This window comes from Macaca mulatta, chromosome 2 (genome assembly GCF_049350105.2).
Source record: "Macaca mulatta isolate MMU2019108-1 chromosome 2, T2T-MMU8v2.0, whole genome shotgun sequence".
NCBI lineage: Eukaryota > Metazoa > Chordata > Mammalia > Primates > Cercopithecidae > Macaca > Macaca mulatta.
In genome coordinates, this window is record NC_133407.1 from 82,020,289 (window position 1) to 82,038,150 (window position 17,862).

Here is a 17,862-nt window from a genome sequence, read left to right on the forward strand (position 1 = left end):
ACCTCATAAGGTTGCTGTGAAGAATAAATGCATGATGGTTTCTGAAGCACTTATCCCCTGCCGTTAGATCTCCTCAGCTGCATTTCTGTTTAACATGTCCCCCAGTTTGTCATCAAGCAGCTCAAATATATGAAGTCTAAAATCAAAGTAATGACCCTTTATGGTCTCTTTCTATTGTTCTCAGTCAGTTCCTTTTTTTTAGTTACCTAGTTCTGCTCACACTACCACAGTGTGTTCCTGTCGTTCAGATTCCAGATGTCAGTGATTGTGGACTACTCCTTTTTCTTAACAGATTACATAATACCTGCAGCTGCCAAGTCTTTGTCTATGTTTTCATTATTTCATCATTACATCAGGTCCTTCTTTTCTCTTCCCATTGACACATCCTAGTTCAGGCCTCATTCAGGTCATACCCAGAGTATTGTATCAGCCTCCTAATTGATCTTTACTCCTTCACTTTGCAACCTATTCTGTATGCCTTGTGAAGTACCACTCCAATTCTTGAACCCCTTTAATCAGAAACCTTCAGTAACTCCTTCATTGCCTATTAGGTAACATCTATCGTCTTGGCTAGCATTTAAGGCCTCCCCACATCTGCTCCAGCCTGACTTTCTAGTGATACCTCTCACCATAATACAAACAGTGTTCTCATCAGTCTTTGCTAGTCACCATTCACTAATAGTATTATTATCTCTGCCTCTGCCTGCTCATTCCTGTATATTCCCCCTTCATTTTTACCTGTTGAAATCTTCCCATCTTTCAGAGCCACCTCAGATGCAACCAGATCTTTGATGGATCAAGGTGAAACTCCTTAGAAACATCACTGGCTTCTTTGATTATTAGCCATTATTTTTCTTCCAGCATCATCTGCCATCTAACACACTTCTATTCCTGTGTTCCACCCTAATAAATTACTTGCATTTCCCCAGACCTACCACAGTCTTTCATCATTCCATTTATTAAGTGTTTGCAAAATGAATACTGCCTTCCTTGATTTCTCCAACTAGAAGTCGCGCCTTTCTTTAGAACCGTGGTTAGAACAGGACTTAGCTTATTGTGTGTAAAATTTAACAAGTACTGCTTTCTCTTCCAGTATGAGTTACCTCCCCTCCTTGAAGGAAGGGACTGTATCCTCTGTAACTTTGTGCTTCTTAGTATGGCATATACATTTATGTATTAAATATTTGATAGCACTACTCACTGTGTATTAAAGTAGAAGCCAGTGTAACAAAATGACAACCTCTCCCCTCTCTGTGACCCAAGGTCTCCCTGTGGTGTTCTCTCCTCATTCCAGGTCTCTCAGTGTACTTGTTCCTATTGCCTTTTCCTTTTGGCTAACTACTTCTTGGCTACACCATCTAACATCTAGCTGTTGAGGTGACTACTAAATTGAATGCTAATTCAAACCTGGATGTTCACCTGTAACTAAGAATATTGTTCTGGTCCAAAGTTAAGATTAACTGGAATGGTGACAACTGGTGCCTTCTTTATTCGGTCCTCAGTTTCGAACTCCTTTTTGGCTCTAAACTTGCTTGTGGGATTATCGGGGCTTTTTAAATTTTCAGTACTCCATTCTTGATTTGTCTAGAAAATTTTGGGGATTAATCTAAAAATTTATAGATTTTCTTTCAGTACAGTTAGCCTAATTATTTGTTTTTTAATCTTATTTTACCATTTAAAGGTTGAAGAAATCTTTATTATGATGAAAATAAATTTATTTTTCTTTCAACAGTGACATTGTGAGGAAGATTGATCAGTCTGAATTTGAAGGTTTTGAGTATATCAATCCTCTTTTGATGTCTGCAGAAGAATGTGTCTGATCCTCATTTTTCAACCATGTATTCTTCTCATGTTGCCATTTAATGCATGGATAAACTTGCTGCCAGCCTGGATACAATTAACCATTTTATATTTGCCACCTACAAGAAAACACCCAATATCTTCTCTCATAGACATATATTAATCAATTGTTACATCTATTTTACTATGAAAAAGAAATTAATACTAGCTTCCAGACAATCATGTCAAAATTTAGTTGAACTGGTTTTTCAGTTTTTAAAAGGCCTACAGATGAGTAATGAAGTTATCTTTTTTGTTTAAAAAAAAAAAGAAAATCACTGCATTAAAAAAGTATCTGTTGCGTTAAGGCACGTAGTGGGATTACATCATAAACCTCCCATAATTTTTGTCATTATGTGTTAAATCATTTCAGGGTTTAACTTTGAAATAAAAGATTAATATAAAATGCAACAACTTTTTATATTACCTATTAGTTTTGGAGTTCTTTATGTTTAAAAATTCAGGTGTAAATTTTACTGCCTTGGATAAATAAATAATCGATTTTTTAAGGCAGCAGTTATTAAATTGCTAATAGAGATGCTGCTTGCTTAGAATTGGGAAATTCAGCTGAGTGCAGTGACTGACGCCTGCAATCCCAGCACTTTGGGAGGCTAAGGTGGGCAGATCACTTGAGGTCAGGAGTTCGAGATTGGCCTGGCCAACATGGTGAAATCCCGTTTCTACTAAAAATACAAAAATTAGCTGGGCATGGTGGCAGGCACCTGTAATCCCAGGTACTCGGGAGGCTGAAGCAGTAGAATCGCTTGAACCCAGGAGATGGAGTTTGCAGTGAGCCAAGATTACTCCAGCCTGGACAACAGTGAGTGAGACTCGGTCTCAAACCAAACCAAACAAAACAAAAACCAAATTGGGAAATTCTTCTTGAGTTAAAATGCAGACACTTTTTATTATAAATCAGATTCCAAATCATTAACTATTTTTGCAAAACTGGCACAAGTGATTTTTCTTTTTAAGTATATTAACGGGGTAGCTCCCTTCTAAGCCTATCCGTTTATGGGAAACTTTAACTGGAATGTTAATTTATATGATGCAAAGGACCAAGGATGCAGTTGAATGGAAAATTACTCAGTATAAAGAAAGGAAAAAACCAGAAATTTAAAATAGATACAGAAAAGTACAGTGGTCATATTTTTATTTCCTATTGGAGAGTGAATCCCCACAGTTGCTTTTTGTGACTTGATTCAAATGAGGCACTCAATATTGTTACCAAACTTGTAAAAGCATTCCATGTATTCAGTGGAGGCAGAATGTATAATATTTTTTCCTTATAATTTAGTATATAGGAAAATTATTTATTTTTTTAAGTAGGATATCTTAATTATCCTCATTTCTTCCCCTAAACCACATTTATGATTGGACCCTGTTTATTATAGAGTCTTTAGTGAAATCAGAAAAATAAAGTAGGCATGAATGTTCAGGACACACATATACACTCACACACATCACAGTATCAGCTCTTTCAGTGAGTTTTTATTAACTGATAACACATGTAACACATAGTAGAATACATTTCAGAGGCAGAGTTCCTTGGATTATTTTTTATTAATATTAGTGTTTAGCAGTTTATTATTTAAAGGGGTGCCAAATATAGCATCCTTCTGTTTATTTTAAATATTTTTTTAATGAAAAGGGACTTAAAAAGTAACCATGATTATCTAAATTACTTAAAATTTTTTAATCTTAGTAAGACTTAACTTTAGGAAATTATCTAGTTTAAATTTCAAATGTTTTAAAATTTGTAGGCATATAATAAATTATCTTTTTTTGGAGGGGTGGATGCTGCATTTCACTGGAAATGTCATTTTTCCAAAGTTTCTAGCTATGTACTCTCTTTCCTTCAAATAATGTAAGTCTGAAAGCAATGAAAACCTCAAAGGAAAATGTTTATATACATCCGCATGTTTATTTAATATGTTTCTCTTAACACCTGAAACTTCTTTTAAAACAAAAAGCAGTATTCACTTCAAATCATAAACTTATAATTCTGTATTTGATGTCAGAAATATGTTTATGACCTTGCTTTTCAGTGGTGCTGTTTCCCATAGGGCATTAGTTCTCAGATTTTGGAATGTGAAATAATCACCTAGGAAGTTTGTTTAAAATGCACACTAGTGGGCCACCTTAGACTTCTTTTGGGGCCTTCGACACCTTCTTCAGGTTATTCTTTATGTTTGTCCTGTGGTTAAATATGAGTATTCATGATAAAACATTTTCAGAAGGGGTAAGCCGTGAGTTATTATCCACAATTGAAAGCAAATTTTGAATGAATCTTTAAGTTAGGTATCTACCTTCCCCCCAACCCCCTAAAGAAACCTCTCAGTAGTTTCTATCAATAATGTACAAAATGATGAGCATTTTTCTATGATGAGGTTTTAACGATTATTCAGGGTGGTCTTTTGTTTTTAAATCTTTTTTTAACTAATAATATTTACGGTGTATATTTTATACAGAAATGCATTGTAATGTTTTTAATTGTGTTGTTTTTTGCAGTCTTTTAAGTGCCATGCCAATTGTTTTTATATTCTATAAAAGTTCGCTGAAAATACTCAACAGGGGAATAGGCAGCGGACAGTCAGAATGGTTGGAATTTTGGCGTTCTAAGAAAAACTTTATTTTGCATAAGCATTTGGTCAGATCATTTTGTGCATATGCAGCCTGGATTGGATGTTAAGTAAATGCTTGTTCAGTGCCGGTACATTTACTTAAATCTGTTTTTATTTTTGTCATGTAGAATACTACTGTGGTCATCATAATGTAATCTGTATTTCTGTACCTTTTTTTTTTTTTTTTTTTTTACTTTGAAGTCTTTAAATAAAATGTATAATACCCATTGAGAGTGGATCATTTTTCACATGTAGTATATCAGAAATTTTTTTTTTTTTTTTTTTTTTTTTTTTGAGACGGAGTCTTTGCTCTGTCACCCAGGCTGGAGTGCAGTGGCGCGATCTCGGCTCACTACAAGCTCCGCCTCCTGGGTTCACGCCATTCTCCTGCCTCAGCCTCCCGAGTAGCTGGGACTACAGGCGCCCGCTACCACGCCCGGCTAATTTTTTTGTATTTTTAGTAGAGACGGGGTTTCACTGTGTTAGCCAGGATGGTCTTGATCTCCTGACCTTGTGATCCACCTGCCTCGGACTCCCAAAGTGCTGGGATTACAGGCGTGAGCCACCGCGCCCGGCCATATGTCAGAAATTTGTATAAGAACAAAGAAACATCAAAATTTGTTCAAGAAAAAATGAAAATTTTAGAGTTTTGAATTTTGCTTTACTTAAAGCAGCATTCTGGTAGAACTGATGCTGTAGTATTTACATTTAATAATGTTACATTTAGCTGGACATAGTGGCTCACAACTGTAATCCCAGCACTTTGGGAGACTGAGGTGGGAGGATCACTTGACCCTAGGAGTTTGAGTTCAGCCTGGGCAATATAGTGAGACCCCATCTCTACAAAGAGAAAAATAAGAAATTAGCCAGGCATGCTGGCAAAGTGCCTATAGTCCCAGCTACTTGGGAGACTGAGGTAGAAGATTGCTTGAGCCCAGGAGGTTGTGGCTGCAGTGAACTATGATCATGCCACTGCACTCCAGCCTGGGTAACAAAGTGAGACCCTGTCTCAAAAAAATTTGTAATGTTATATTTATTAATGTAGAGATTATTAAAAATTAGTAATTAAAATATTCTGCACTGTTTTATTTATTTTAGCAACGGTCTCAGTCACCCAGGCTAGGGTGCAGTGGCATGGTCATAGCTCACTATAACCTTGAACTCATAGGCTCATGGGATCTTCAGCTTGGAGTAGCTGGGACTATAGGCATACACCATGACACATGGCTATTTTTTTTTTTTTTTTTTTTTTGCAGGGGGTAGAGATGAGGTCTGGCTATGTTGCCAAGGCTGGTCTCAAACTCCTGGGCTCAAATGATCCTCCCAATTTGGCCTCCCAAAGCGCTTAGATTGTAGACATGACCACCACACCCAGCCCTCTCCAATATACAGTTTTAACTCATCTTTCCATTCATCTCTAATTGAAAAACAAACTCGTTAAGACATCAGCTGAACATAGAACATTTTAACTGGTTTTAAAACTGAAGCAAGCCTGGGTGCAGTGTCTGACGCCTGTAATCCCTGCACTTTGGGAAGCTGAGGTGGGTGGATCACCTGACGTCAGGAGTTCGAGACCAGCCTGGTCAACATGATGAAACCCGGTTTTTACTAAAAATACAAAAAATTAGCTGGGCATGGTGGTGGGCGCCTATAATCCCAGCTACTCAGGAGGCCGAGGCAGGAGAAGCTTGAACCTGGGAGGCAAAAGATTACAGTGAGCCGAGATCGCACCACTGCACTCCAGCCTGGGCAACCAGAGTGAAACTCCGTCTCAAAAAATAAATAAACGGGCGCGGTGGCTCACGCCTGTAATCCCAGCACTTTGGGAGGCCCAGGCGGGCGGATCACGAAGTCAGGAGATCAAGACCATCCTGGCTAAGAGTGAAACCCTGTCTCTACTAAAAATACAAAAAAACTAGCCAGGCATGGTGGCGTGCGCCTGTTGTCCCAGCTGCTAGGGAGACTGTGGCGGGAGAATGGCGTCAACCTGGGAGGCGGAGCTTGCAGTGAGCCGAAATCACGCCACTGCACTCCATCCTGGGTGACAGAGCGATACTCCGTCTCAAATAAATAAATAAAACCGTAGCAAATTCAAACAGATTATCTCATGCTTTACAGTGATCTAAAATCTAATATTTCTTCTTTTTCTATTGTAACTAGTGTCCATATTGTAGCTAGTGTCTATATAAACAAGTCCCAGTGCCTTTACTTTCTTTTTTCTTTTCTTTTTCTTGGTAGAGGCAGGATATCGTTGTGTTGTCCAAGCTGCCCTTGAACTCCTCCATCTTTCTGCCTCAGCCTCTCAAAGCACTGGGATTACAGGCGTGAGCCACCATGCCCCATCTCTTTTTTTGTCTTGATTACAGTCATGAGCCACCACACCCAGCCTTTCCAGATAGGATAATTATTTTATCCTAATTTCAGCTCTTGCTTAAAATGGAGTTCTAGGCAGTATTAAGAAAGTGCTTTCCAGGCTATTCCCTGTATCATATCATAAATTTGGTTGTTTTCTGTGAGTTAGTAAAATCCTAAAACTGACTCCACAGAGGAACTTGAAGCTTTAGGGAAATTTATCATTAAGGCATTCCATCACTGGGATAACCAGTTTCTCCCCCAAAGGTAGAACCAATCTCCAGTCCTTGAAATTCAACAGCTTGCTTTGTGGACAACGCCCAACAATGAGTCATTTGGTCTATCTGAAGGTCTCCTTTCCTAGATTTGCTCTTGTTTACTCTAGGACTTAAGAATCAGTTAAGAACCAGATGGCTGGGCACGGTGGCTGAAGCCTTAATCCCAGCACTTTGGGAGGCCAAAGCGGGTGGATTGCTTGAGACCAGCCTGAGCAACATAGTGAAACACCATCTCTAAAATTTCCTGGGCGTGGTGGCGTGTTCCTGTCATCCCAGCTGCTCAGGAGGCTGAGGTGGGAGGTTTGCGTCAGCCCTCAAGGGTGAGGCTGCAATGAGCACTCCAGTCTGGGTGACAAAGTAAGACACTTGTGTCAAAAAATAAAAATCTGAATAGTTTATATCCCTAGCTTATTCCAGAATATACTGGAATTTACTGTGCACAATGCTAAATAAGGCTAATAAAAACAACCTCTGCCGTTGATGTTAAACGTAGAAAACAGACATACTGAGATGTTCATCTCCACAATGAATAGTCCAGTGACAAAAGCCAAATAAATGCATCAAAATACACATTATGTAATCATGATGGTTCACTCATGAAACTACAGGAATTTTATTTAACATTCTTTTGTAATTAACGCTGGACATTTTTCAGATTTATGGTAGATTCCACAGCTTTCTGGGTTTATATATACACAATAAGAATAGAATCTTTAGATCAATCTCTTAACATACACACTATAAGATTGTTTTTGGCTTTTGTGCTGAGAAGTATGAATTGGATTTTGCCTGGGAATGGGAGAGCAGATTGTCAGATGCTTCAGCTCAGACTAGATCTTTTACAGTCCATCTCTGAAATTTATAATTAAAATGAATCCAGCTCAGAATTTAAGAGTGATTTTTGTGGCAGTGCAATTCACTTTCATGTAGTAACTTGTGCCTTACTGGTGTTAATTTTATTTTTACTCCAATTACTACTTTTAGTATTTGTATGAATAAACAGATTATAAGTACCTAAGAATTAAGTGATTGTTTAGTGTGATCTTTTACAAGATATCTGAAAATGAAAACCCATGCCAGATGGATTCATTAGACTTGAGAGAGTTTTCATCAACAATGTAGCTGGTCAGAAGCAAATTCTAATTGTTTAAGAAAGAGGCTGTTGAAACGCTGTAGCAAAATTTTTGAAAATTTAGATGCTTTGTTTTTTCCATAAAAGGGAAGTGCTGGGTGGTTTCTAGAGGTAGTGCCACGTAACTAGATTTAAGACTCGCATGAGATAAACTATCTGCAATGTGGGTGGTGACACTTGATGACTTTTTACATTATTCGTAATATAGGAATAAAAACATGTAAAGGAACTCAAATACAGAAAATTAGCTCGCATTTTATGGCCTTTTACAGAAAATTTTTTAAGAAAAAAATTTTTGAGGCAATAGATTTTTATTTAAACAGCCAGATTTTTTCTTTTTCTTTTTCTTTTTTTTGTTTTGAGACGGTAGTCTTGCTCTGTCACCCAGGCTGGAGTGCAGTTGTGCGATCTCGGCTCACTGCAACATCCGCCTCCCAGGTTCAAGCGATTCTCATGCCTCAGCCTCCCAAGTAGCTGGGATTGCAGGCATACGCCGCAACGCCAGGCTAATTTTTGTATATTAGTAGAGACGGGGTTTCACCATGTTGGCCAGGCTGGTCTTGAACTCCTGACCTCAAGTGATCCACCGCCTCGGCCTCCCAAAGTGCTGGGATTACAAGCATGAACTCCCGCACCCAGCTCAGATTTTTTAATTTAAAGATCATGAACGAACATGCATTTATGTACAGTTTGGCTCAAGTTTATCCAGTTAGAAAGTATTCATTTTCTAACAGGGAAATTTGAATCAGTGTGCTAAAGACTTACTACCTTCCTAGATTATTTTTATGTTTTACATTTTAATTTATGTATTTATTGAGGGCCTTATAATGTGTCTAGCACTATGCTAATTCTGTAGGATTTGGGAAAGTGTTATGTTAAATAATTTTTTGTGTTAGAAGGAATAAGTGCATTTCAGAAAAACTGGCCTAAAGTTTAAAAAAAAAGGCCTGTGTGTATTAGACGATACTTCCCATGATTGAAATAAAAATGAATGTTCTCCCCCAGTAGGGGGGAGTGCGTGGTAAGGGGGCAGGGTAGGCCTGGTAGACTGCAGTGTGCCTGGTTGGCAGAATACTGATTCTATCTGCTTCACCACCACCAGGGGCCAGTCTTTTGCTATAATGAAGGTCAGAGTTACCAGCACCATAGCCCTCTGGAGGAGCCAGTGTATTCACTACAGGCCGGTTACCTAGAGGTTCCAGGATTCTATCAGTGCTGATCATGTGTATTCTGATTTTACGGAACTATTAAAAGTCAGTATACCGGCCGGGTGCGGTGGCTCACGCCTGTAATCCCAGCACTTTGGGAGGCCAAGGCGGGTGGATTACTTGAGATCAGGGTTTGAGACCAGCCTGGCTAACATGGTTAAACCTCGTCTCTACAAAAATACAAAAATTAGCCAGGTGTGGTGGTGCATGCCTGTTATCCCAGTTGCTCAGGAGGCCGAGGCAGGAGAATCGCTTGAACCAGGGAGATGGAGGTTGCAGTGAGCCAAGATCACACCACTGCACTCCAGCCTGGGTGAGAGAACGAGACTCCGTCTCAACAACAACAACAACAAAAAGTCAATATACCCTTTGAACTGTTCTTCAGAACTCTAGTATGTTATCAGGAAACCTGGAAGATTTTGTAATAGAATTGCTCTGCCTGCTTTAACCATTCTGGATGTTAGAACTTCCATATAAATTAAACACAAACAGGGCCTGTTAAGTGCCAGGCACTGGAGATTCATCAAGCAAGAGTCTAATTGTGTCATGTTTCATCTGTGAAGAATACTTTCAGTTGAAATAAAACCAGGGCTGATTTTGGTCATTAAAACACAAAGGAATTCAATTAAAACAAAATCCAGGAAATTATCCACATTCTTTAGTTTTTGTAAACTTTATTTATTTATTTATATTTATTCATTTATATTTTTTGAGACGGAGTCTTGCTCTGTTGCCAGAGTGCAGTGGTGCAATCTGGGCTCACTGCAACCTCTGCCTCCTGGGTTCATGCCATTCTCCTGCCTCAGCCTCCAGAGTAGCTGGGACTACAGGTGCTGCCACCACGCCTGGCTAATTTTTTTGTATTTTTTTAGTAGAGACGGGATTTCACTGTGTTAGCCAGGATGGTCTCTATCTCCTAACCTCATGATGCGCCTGCCTTGGCCTCCCAAAGTGCTGGGATTACAGGCGTAAGCCACCCTGCCTGGCCAGTTGTGAACTTTCTATATCAAATATTGCATGGCATTAAAATAGTGTCATTTACTATGACCTGGCATTCATATGCAAAGAAAAACTTTTTAAAAATAGTGTCACTCACAAATTTAACCCATGGATATTTACAGACACTCAAATTGTCAATTAGAAACATGATTTCAGAAGTGTTTTGACTATGTTGCTATTTCACAAACATTACTTTTTGGAAAAAAAAAAAAAAAAGAGTTGGGTCTATGTTGGCCAGGAAGATCTTGAACTCCTCAGGTGATCCTCCTTTCTCAGCCTCCCAAAGATTACAGGGATGAGCCACCACGCCTTGCCCACTAAACACTTTTGTACTGGAGGTAAATATTGGAAATGTCTTTTCCCAAGGAAAGACATTTATCTTCTAATCCTATTGAAAATTAATTTTTACCATCCCTCAATTTCAGGCAGTTGTTTACCTCATTGCCCAAAATAACTGTACAACGTGCAATAAGTTGCATTAAACAACCTCAAATCTTCTCCACGAATTTTTTTCATCAACTTTTTAGATTTGTTGTATTATTGACAACACTTTACAATCTACTCATTTTAGCTAGGCGCGGTGGCTCATGCCTGTAATCCAAGCACTTTGGGAGGCTGAGGCAGGTGGATCACCCAAGGTCGGGAGTTCAAGACCTGCCTGGCCAACATGGAGAAACCCTGTCTCTACTAAAAATACAGAATTAGCTGGGCATGGTGGCGCATGCCTGTAATCCCAGCTACTCGGGAGGCTGAGGCAGAGAATCACTTGAACCCAGGAAGCAGAAGTTGCGGTGAGCTGATATTGCCCCATTGCACTCCAGCCTCAAAATAATAATATTAATAATAATCTGCTCATTTTAACTTGGTAGTAAGAGTAATCGGGAAGTATGAAATCTGTCCTATTACAAAGTACAAGAATTTTTAGGCCAGGTGCAGTAGCTCACATCTGGGATCCCAGCACTTTGGGAGGCTGAGGTGGGCAGATCACTTGAGGTGAGGAGTTCGAGACCAGCCTGACCAACATAGCAAAACCCCATCTCTGGCCGGGCGCGGTGGCTCAAGCCTGTAATCCCAGCACTTTGGGAGGCCGAGGCGGGTGGATCACGAGGTCAGGAGATCGAGACTATCCTGGCTAACATGGTGAAACCCCGTCTCTACTAAAAATACAAAAAACTAGCCGGGCGTGGTGGCGGGCGCCTGTAGCCTCAGCTACTTGGGAGGCTGAGGCGGGAGAATGGCGTGAACCCGGGAGGCGGAGCTTGCAGTGAGCCGAGATCACGCCACTGCACTCCAGCCTGGGAGACACAGCGAGACTCCGTCTCAAAAAAAAAAAAAAAAAAAAAAAACAACCCATCTCTATTAAAAATACAAAAATTACCATGCCCACGCTTGGTAGGCTGGTTGGGAGGCTGAGGCAGGACAATCACTTGAACCCGAGGGGCAGAGGTTGCAGTGAGCCGAGATCATGCCACTGCACTCCAGCCTGGGCAACAGAGGGAAACTGTCTCAAAAAAAAAAAAAAAGAATTAAAAAAAATATTTTAAAATAGAAGGGGAGGCTGGGTGTGGTGGCTCACACTTGTAATCTCAGAACTTTGGGAGGCCGAGGTAGGTGGATTACCTGAGGTCAGGAGTTCGAGACCAGCCTGGCCAACATGGTGAAACCCCATCTCTACAAAAAATATAAAAATTAGCCAGTAGTCTCAGCTACTTGGGAGGCTGAGGCAGGAGAATCACTTAAACCCTGGAGGTGGAAGTTGCAGTGAGCCGAGATTGCGCTACTGCACTTCATTCTGGGCGACAGAGTGAGACTGTGTTTCAAAATAATAATAATAATAATAATAATAATAAATAGAGGGAGAAGCTGGTACCTTATAACCGTAATGAGGCCTGGTGTTTTTTTTTTTTTTTTTTTTTTTGAGACGGAGTCTCGCGCTGTGTCACCCAGGCTGGAGTGCAGTGGCGCGATCTCGGCTCACTGCAAGCTCCGCCTCCCAGGTTCACGCCATTCTCCTGCCTCAGCCTCCGAGTAGCTGGGACTACAGGCGCCCGCCACCACGCCCGGCTAGTTTTTTTGTATTTTTAGTAGAGACGGGGTTTCACCATGTTAGCCAGGATGGTCTCGATCTCCTGACCTCGTGATCCACCCGCCTCGGCCTCCCAAAGTGCTGGGATTACAGGCTTGAGCCACCGCGCCCGGCCGATGCCTGGTGTTTTTAATTTATGTTTGTTTTCAGTGATGCCAAAGGAAGTTAACTTTCCCAAAAGAAGTTACTCCTTATGTTAGGTCCAGTAAATGGAAATATTATTTATGGGTTATAATTGCTGACCTTGTCCAGACATGTGTTAAACATTTTGCATATGTCTCATTTAATTCGAACAGTCCTCTGACAGTGTTTTCCACCCCAGAACTACTGAACTGAAATCTCTGGGAGGTAGGATCTGGGACTAGCATCTCAGGTCAGTCTCAGGTTAAATTTTGAGAGCCACTAGCCTGTATGAATATGTGCTATTATACCCATTCAACAGACAGAGGGGGAAATAGATGTAAGGAAGTTAGGTAGCTTATTCATGGTCCATATGGCTCCAGTATGCCATTACCTCTCAAGAAAACAAACACAAAATGTGCTCAAAATATAACTTTCCGGCCAGGCACAGTGGCTCACGCCTGTAATCCCAGCACTTTGGGAGGCTGAGACAGGCAAATTTCCTGAGGTCAGGAGTTCGAGACCAACCTGGCCAACATAGTGAAACCCTGTCTCTACTGAAAAAAAAAAAAAAAATATATCTGGGTGTGGTAGTATATGCCTGTAATCCTAGCTACCCAGGAGGTTGAGGCAGGAGATCACTTGAACCTGGGAGGTGGAGGTTGCAGTGAGCTGAAATCACACCACTGCACTCTAGCCTGGGTGACACAGTGAGATTCTATCTCAAAAAAAGTAAATAAATGAAAAATAAAAATAAAATATCAGTCTCGCTGGGAAAAAGTACACACACACAACCAGTGCACTGTTTGTCAAAGTGTCTTGCTTACTTCTTGATGGCCATCTCTGGGTATCTGTTTAAGGCCTTACTCCCTTCTCTGAAACTGTCTGCATTGTCTCAACCCTGCCAGGCTTTTTCCATAATGTTGCGCTCTATCTTTCAATGGTTTGAACCTCCGATGTCATGTACCTGTGAAATACACTTTCTCAGGCAGCCCAGGATCCCTTTCTTTTAAATTCTCAGAACTGGCCGGGCGCAGTGGCTCAGGCCTGTAATCCTAGCACTTTGGGAGGCCGAGGTGGGCCGATCACAAGGGCAGGAGTTCGAGACCAGCCTGGCCAATATGGTGAAACCCTGTCTCCACTAAAAATACAAAAAATGAGCCAGGCGTGGTAGCGGGCGCCTGTAGACCCAGCTACTAGGGAGGGTGAGGCAGGAGAACCACTTGAACCTGGGAGACAGAGGTCCCAGTGAGCCAAGATTGCACCACTGCACTCCAGCTTGGAGGACAGAGCAAGACTCTGTCTCAAAAGAAAAAAGAGAGAAAAAAAGAAATTCTCAGAACTGTGTGGTATCCCATCATAAATGGATCCTATTGCCATCATGGGATATGAGCCTGTCCAACAAAATAGTACTGTTGCTGGCCTCCTCACTTGACTATGACTCTCTTGGATAAAAAAAGTCCAGGAGGCTGCTGATTTCTGGGAAAGGAGGGAGGGTGCCCCCGCGATACACACATACCTCTAATCCACTAGATGACTGCTGGGGTTAGATCTCTTGAATATCTTGGAATAGTTATATCCATATGCTTGTTATCTATGGCGACCATCCAAGATGTGCCTCCGGTAACCTAGCCTCCCTCCCGTCCTGCTCTGTTCTTGCCCTTACCAAACTCAACCTTCCCTTTGTCCTCCCCTCCTTTCTCCTGTGCATACTGGAACTCGCTTTCTGAGTAAATGAGCATCTACGTTCTCAGCTTTTCCGTTGCACTTTCCCCTCTGACTATCCCCTGACGACACTGTTTTTCTTGCCACCCTCTCTCAAGAGGAGGCTGCGTGTTCTCTTGGTGTTTTCCTGGGTTCCACATTCTGGCTCCTTCATGCTGCTTGTGTGCTATTATTCCTCCACCATGTGTAAAAAAAACCTACTTCTTTGGGGTTTACACTAGGTGGCTGTGCCTCTTTGCCATATGCCACATTGCTGTTTATTGAATTTCATCTGAGGAAGGTTTGGCACCTGGGTCACTGATTGCTCTACCCCAAGGCCTTGCCATCCTTGATAACTTCAGTGTCTAAATAGGCCAAGGATCCGACTGCAATGAAACACCAAATCCCATCCCTTCCTTCTTCTTAGTGTGTCCTACCACACTTGTTTCCACCTATGGATCTTAACACATGTTGTCCCCATACCTTAATACTCTCCTTCCCTCTTTCCCCTTATAACCTTCAGGTTTGTGTCACTTCCCCAGAAAGGTGTACTCAAGGCCATCTTATCTAGTGGTTCCCTCTGCTATTCTCTATCAATGACCCTTCATTGCGCCTCTTCCTCATAGTGTCTCTCACAATGTGTGTGTGTGTGTATCTGCTGGTTTATTTCATTGTCATCTGTCATTTCCAGCAATCTGTATGTCCCTCAAGGACGAGGCCATGTCAATTTCATTTACTTTTGGAGTCTCGGCATAAGAACAATGCTTGGCACACAGACCCTCCAGAAATATTTATAAAATAAATAAATAAATAAGTGGATAGACTTAGCTCTGTACTTTGAAAGGAGAGAGCTCCCATTGGCTCATGGTTCCACCATCAGTAGAGGTTGGCAAGGAAACTTTCACTGCTCCTGCTGGGTGAAGGCTAAGGAACCAGTAATGTTTTAAGGCAGAAGTGCAGAAGCAACAAAATATTTTTGGCTTCAGTTTTTAAAGTATTATGCTCTTTTTTTTTTCTTTCTTTCTTTTTTTTTTTTTTTGAGATGGAGTCTTGCTCTGTCACCCAGGCTGGAGTGCAGTGGCACGATCTCAACTCACTGCAACCTCCATTTCCCAGGTTCAAGTGATTCTCCTACCTCAGCCTCCCAAGTAGCTGGGATTACAGGTGTGCACCACCATGCCTGTCTAATTTTTGTATTGTTTTTTAGTAGAGATGGGGTTTTGCTGTGTTGGCCAGGCTGTTCTCGAACTTTTTGACCTCAAGTGATCTGCCTGCTTCAGCCTCCTAAAGTGCCTCCCAAACAATTAATAAATGCTTAGGAAAATATTTAGTAAGCTTGTTCTGTATTCCTGCACAAAGAGTATAATAGCACCATATTCTATAAGAGTAAAGCAAAATAAGTAAAATTATTGCAAGTAAACTAAATTAGAAGGCTTTTTATGAACTGGGCAGTTGTTGGAACTAAGCTGGTATGGGATTGTTAACTGACTGTAATGTACCCAGAATTAGAATATTGATCCAGATTTTCACATTTCCCATCCCTTTTGGGGTTTTTTTTGGAGCAACAATTAGAGCTCATTGGTTGGTTTACAGGAATAAGCAGGGTTAGCCTAGCAGAAACAAACTGAAAAATAACTAATGAGACTAGAATTTAACAACGAGTATACCATAGTTTTTGAAACATAATATTTTTCTTTCCAGTTTTCCATTTTTATTAAAGACAAATTATAGTAAGACTGATTTGCTTTATTATACTTGATTATTTGTATAAAGTGCAGGAAGAATATTTTTTATATAGGCTTTTTAAAAATTGGCTTTAATGGAACTTTGCTCCGTAGATGGAATATTTTATTTTATTTTAAGATGGAGTCTTGCTCTGTTTTCCAGACTAGAGTGCAGTGGCACCATCTTGGCTCACTGCAACCTCTGCCTCCTGGGCTCAAGTGATTCTCCTGCCTCAGCCTACCAAGTAGCTGGGATTACAGGCGCCCGTCACTGCGCCCAGCTAATTTTTGTATTTTTAGTAGAGATGGGCTTCACCATGTTGGTCAGGCTGGTCTCAAACTCCTGACCTCAGGCAATCTGCCTGCCTCGGCCTCCCAAAGTGCTGAGATTACAGGCATGTGCCATCGCGCCTGGCCTAAATTTTACATTTTTAAGACATTTTATTTTACCGATAATCTTTAAAACTGTCTTTATTTTTAAAAGACTTCTGAAATCATGTGAACAAAAAGGCATTAAAGTGTTTATTTTTCTGACAAAATATTTTATTTAAGCACTTATTTTTTAAACCAATTAGAGGTCTTTTACATATAAACATACAACACATATTAATACACAGACAGAAGATTTAGCACTGTAATATTTTTCTATTTCTAGTTTTTTGTTTCATTTTGCTTTTTTGTTTTTGAGATGGAGTCTGGCTCTGTCGCCCAGGCTGGAGTGCAGTGGCGCAATCTCGGCTCACTGCAAGCTCCGCCCCCCGGGTTCACGTCATTCTCCTGGCTCAGGCTCCCTCTTAGCTGGGACTACAGGCGCCCGCCACCACGCCCGGCTAATTTTTTGTATTTTCAGTAGAGACGGGGTTTCACTGTATTAGCCAGGATGGTCTCCATCTCCTGACCTCGTGATCTGCCCGCCTCCGCCTCCCAAAGTGTTGGGATTATAGGCGTGAGCCACCGAGCCCGGCCTATTTGCCCGTTTTTTAACTGGATTACTGGCTTCAGGGCAGAGCCCTTGGAAGAACAGGGCCAGGAAAGCTTGCGTTTCTAGGGCCAAATAAGCAGCAAATAAACTGCCGAAAGCAAAGACAGATCCTCGAAGTTAAGGGTGCCATTTTATATTGGTTCCTGGATGCCCAAAAGGAAGGAAATACTAGGGGAGCAGAGGGTGCAGTGCTTCTACTCTTCATTTCATTGCAAGGCAACGCAAAGCCAATCAGCCCATTCCTCATGGGAGTTTTATTTCCTAGTGAGGCTGGGGTGTCTCCCTATCTTCTAGGTGGCCAAGAGCATGCTTTTTTGATTCAAGTATGCAGAGTCAAGTATCCCTCCATAGCTATTATTAGCCATCCCTTAAATTATATTTCCTACCTAGTTATTATATTATAAAACACCAAAGCTTTTTCATAATGTGAAGTAATTTCTGATATCCCCAAAACTCAAAACCATTAGATAACACAATGCAAACCAGAACAGAGCCTTTGATTTTTTAGAGAGATCTGTCTGCTTTTAATTCCTGGGGTTTCATGAAGGAACCAGAGGGTTTTTTTCCCAAAATAGAGTCTGTGGCTCCTCATCCGTTTTTCCCAAGGAGTCCCAGGCTACCAGAACTTACCTTAGGGCCCCTCATATGTGCATTGAGAGTGGCAAAACAAACAAAAAACGGAGAAAAATAATTCAGGCGACTGAGAAGAAAAAAATTTTTTCCCAGAGACACAAGTTCCAAGAATAGAAAAATATAAAGGCCTTTTAAATATATCTAGAGCTTGTTTATCCACTTTTAATTAAGGTGACTTTCA

The 17,862-nt window shown here is 40.9% G+C and overlaps 1 protein-coding gene across 3 annotated transcripts in view; it reads left to right on the forward strand.

Moving 5' to 3' along the window:
• PRKCI (protein kinase C iota) overlaps positions 1–4,690 on the forward strand; it is an 85,060-nt gene extending 80,370 nt beyond the window's left edge. For all 3 annotated transcript variants that reach the window (XM_015131633.3, XM_015131632.3, XM_077991672.1), the window contains one exon: positions 1,733–4,690. In XM_015131633.3, coding sequence (XP_014987119.1) covers positions 1,733–1,820 — 88 coding nt within the window. In that variant the 3' untranslated portion in view covers positions 1,821–4,690. The remainder of the gene's footprint in view (positions 1–1,732) is intronic.
• Positions 4,691–17,862: the final 13,172 nt, after the last annotated feature.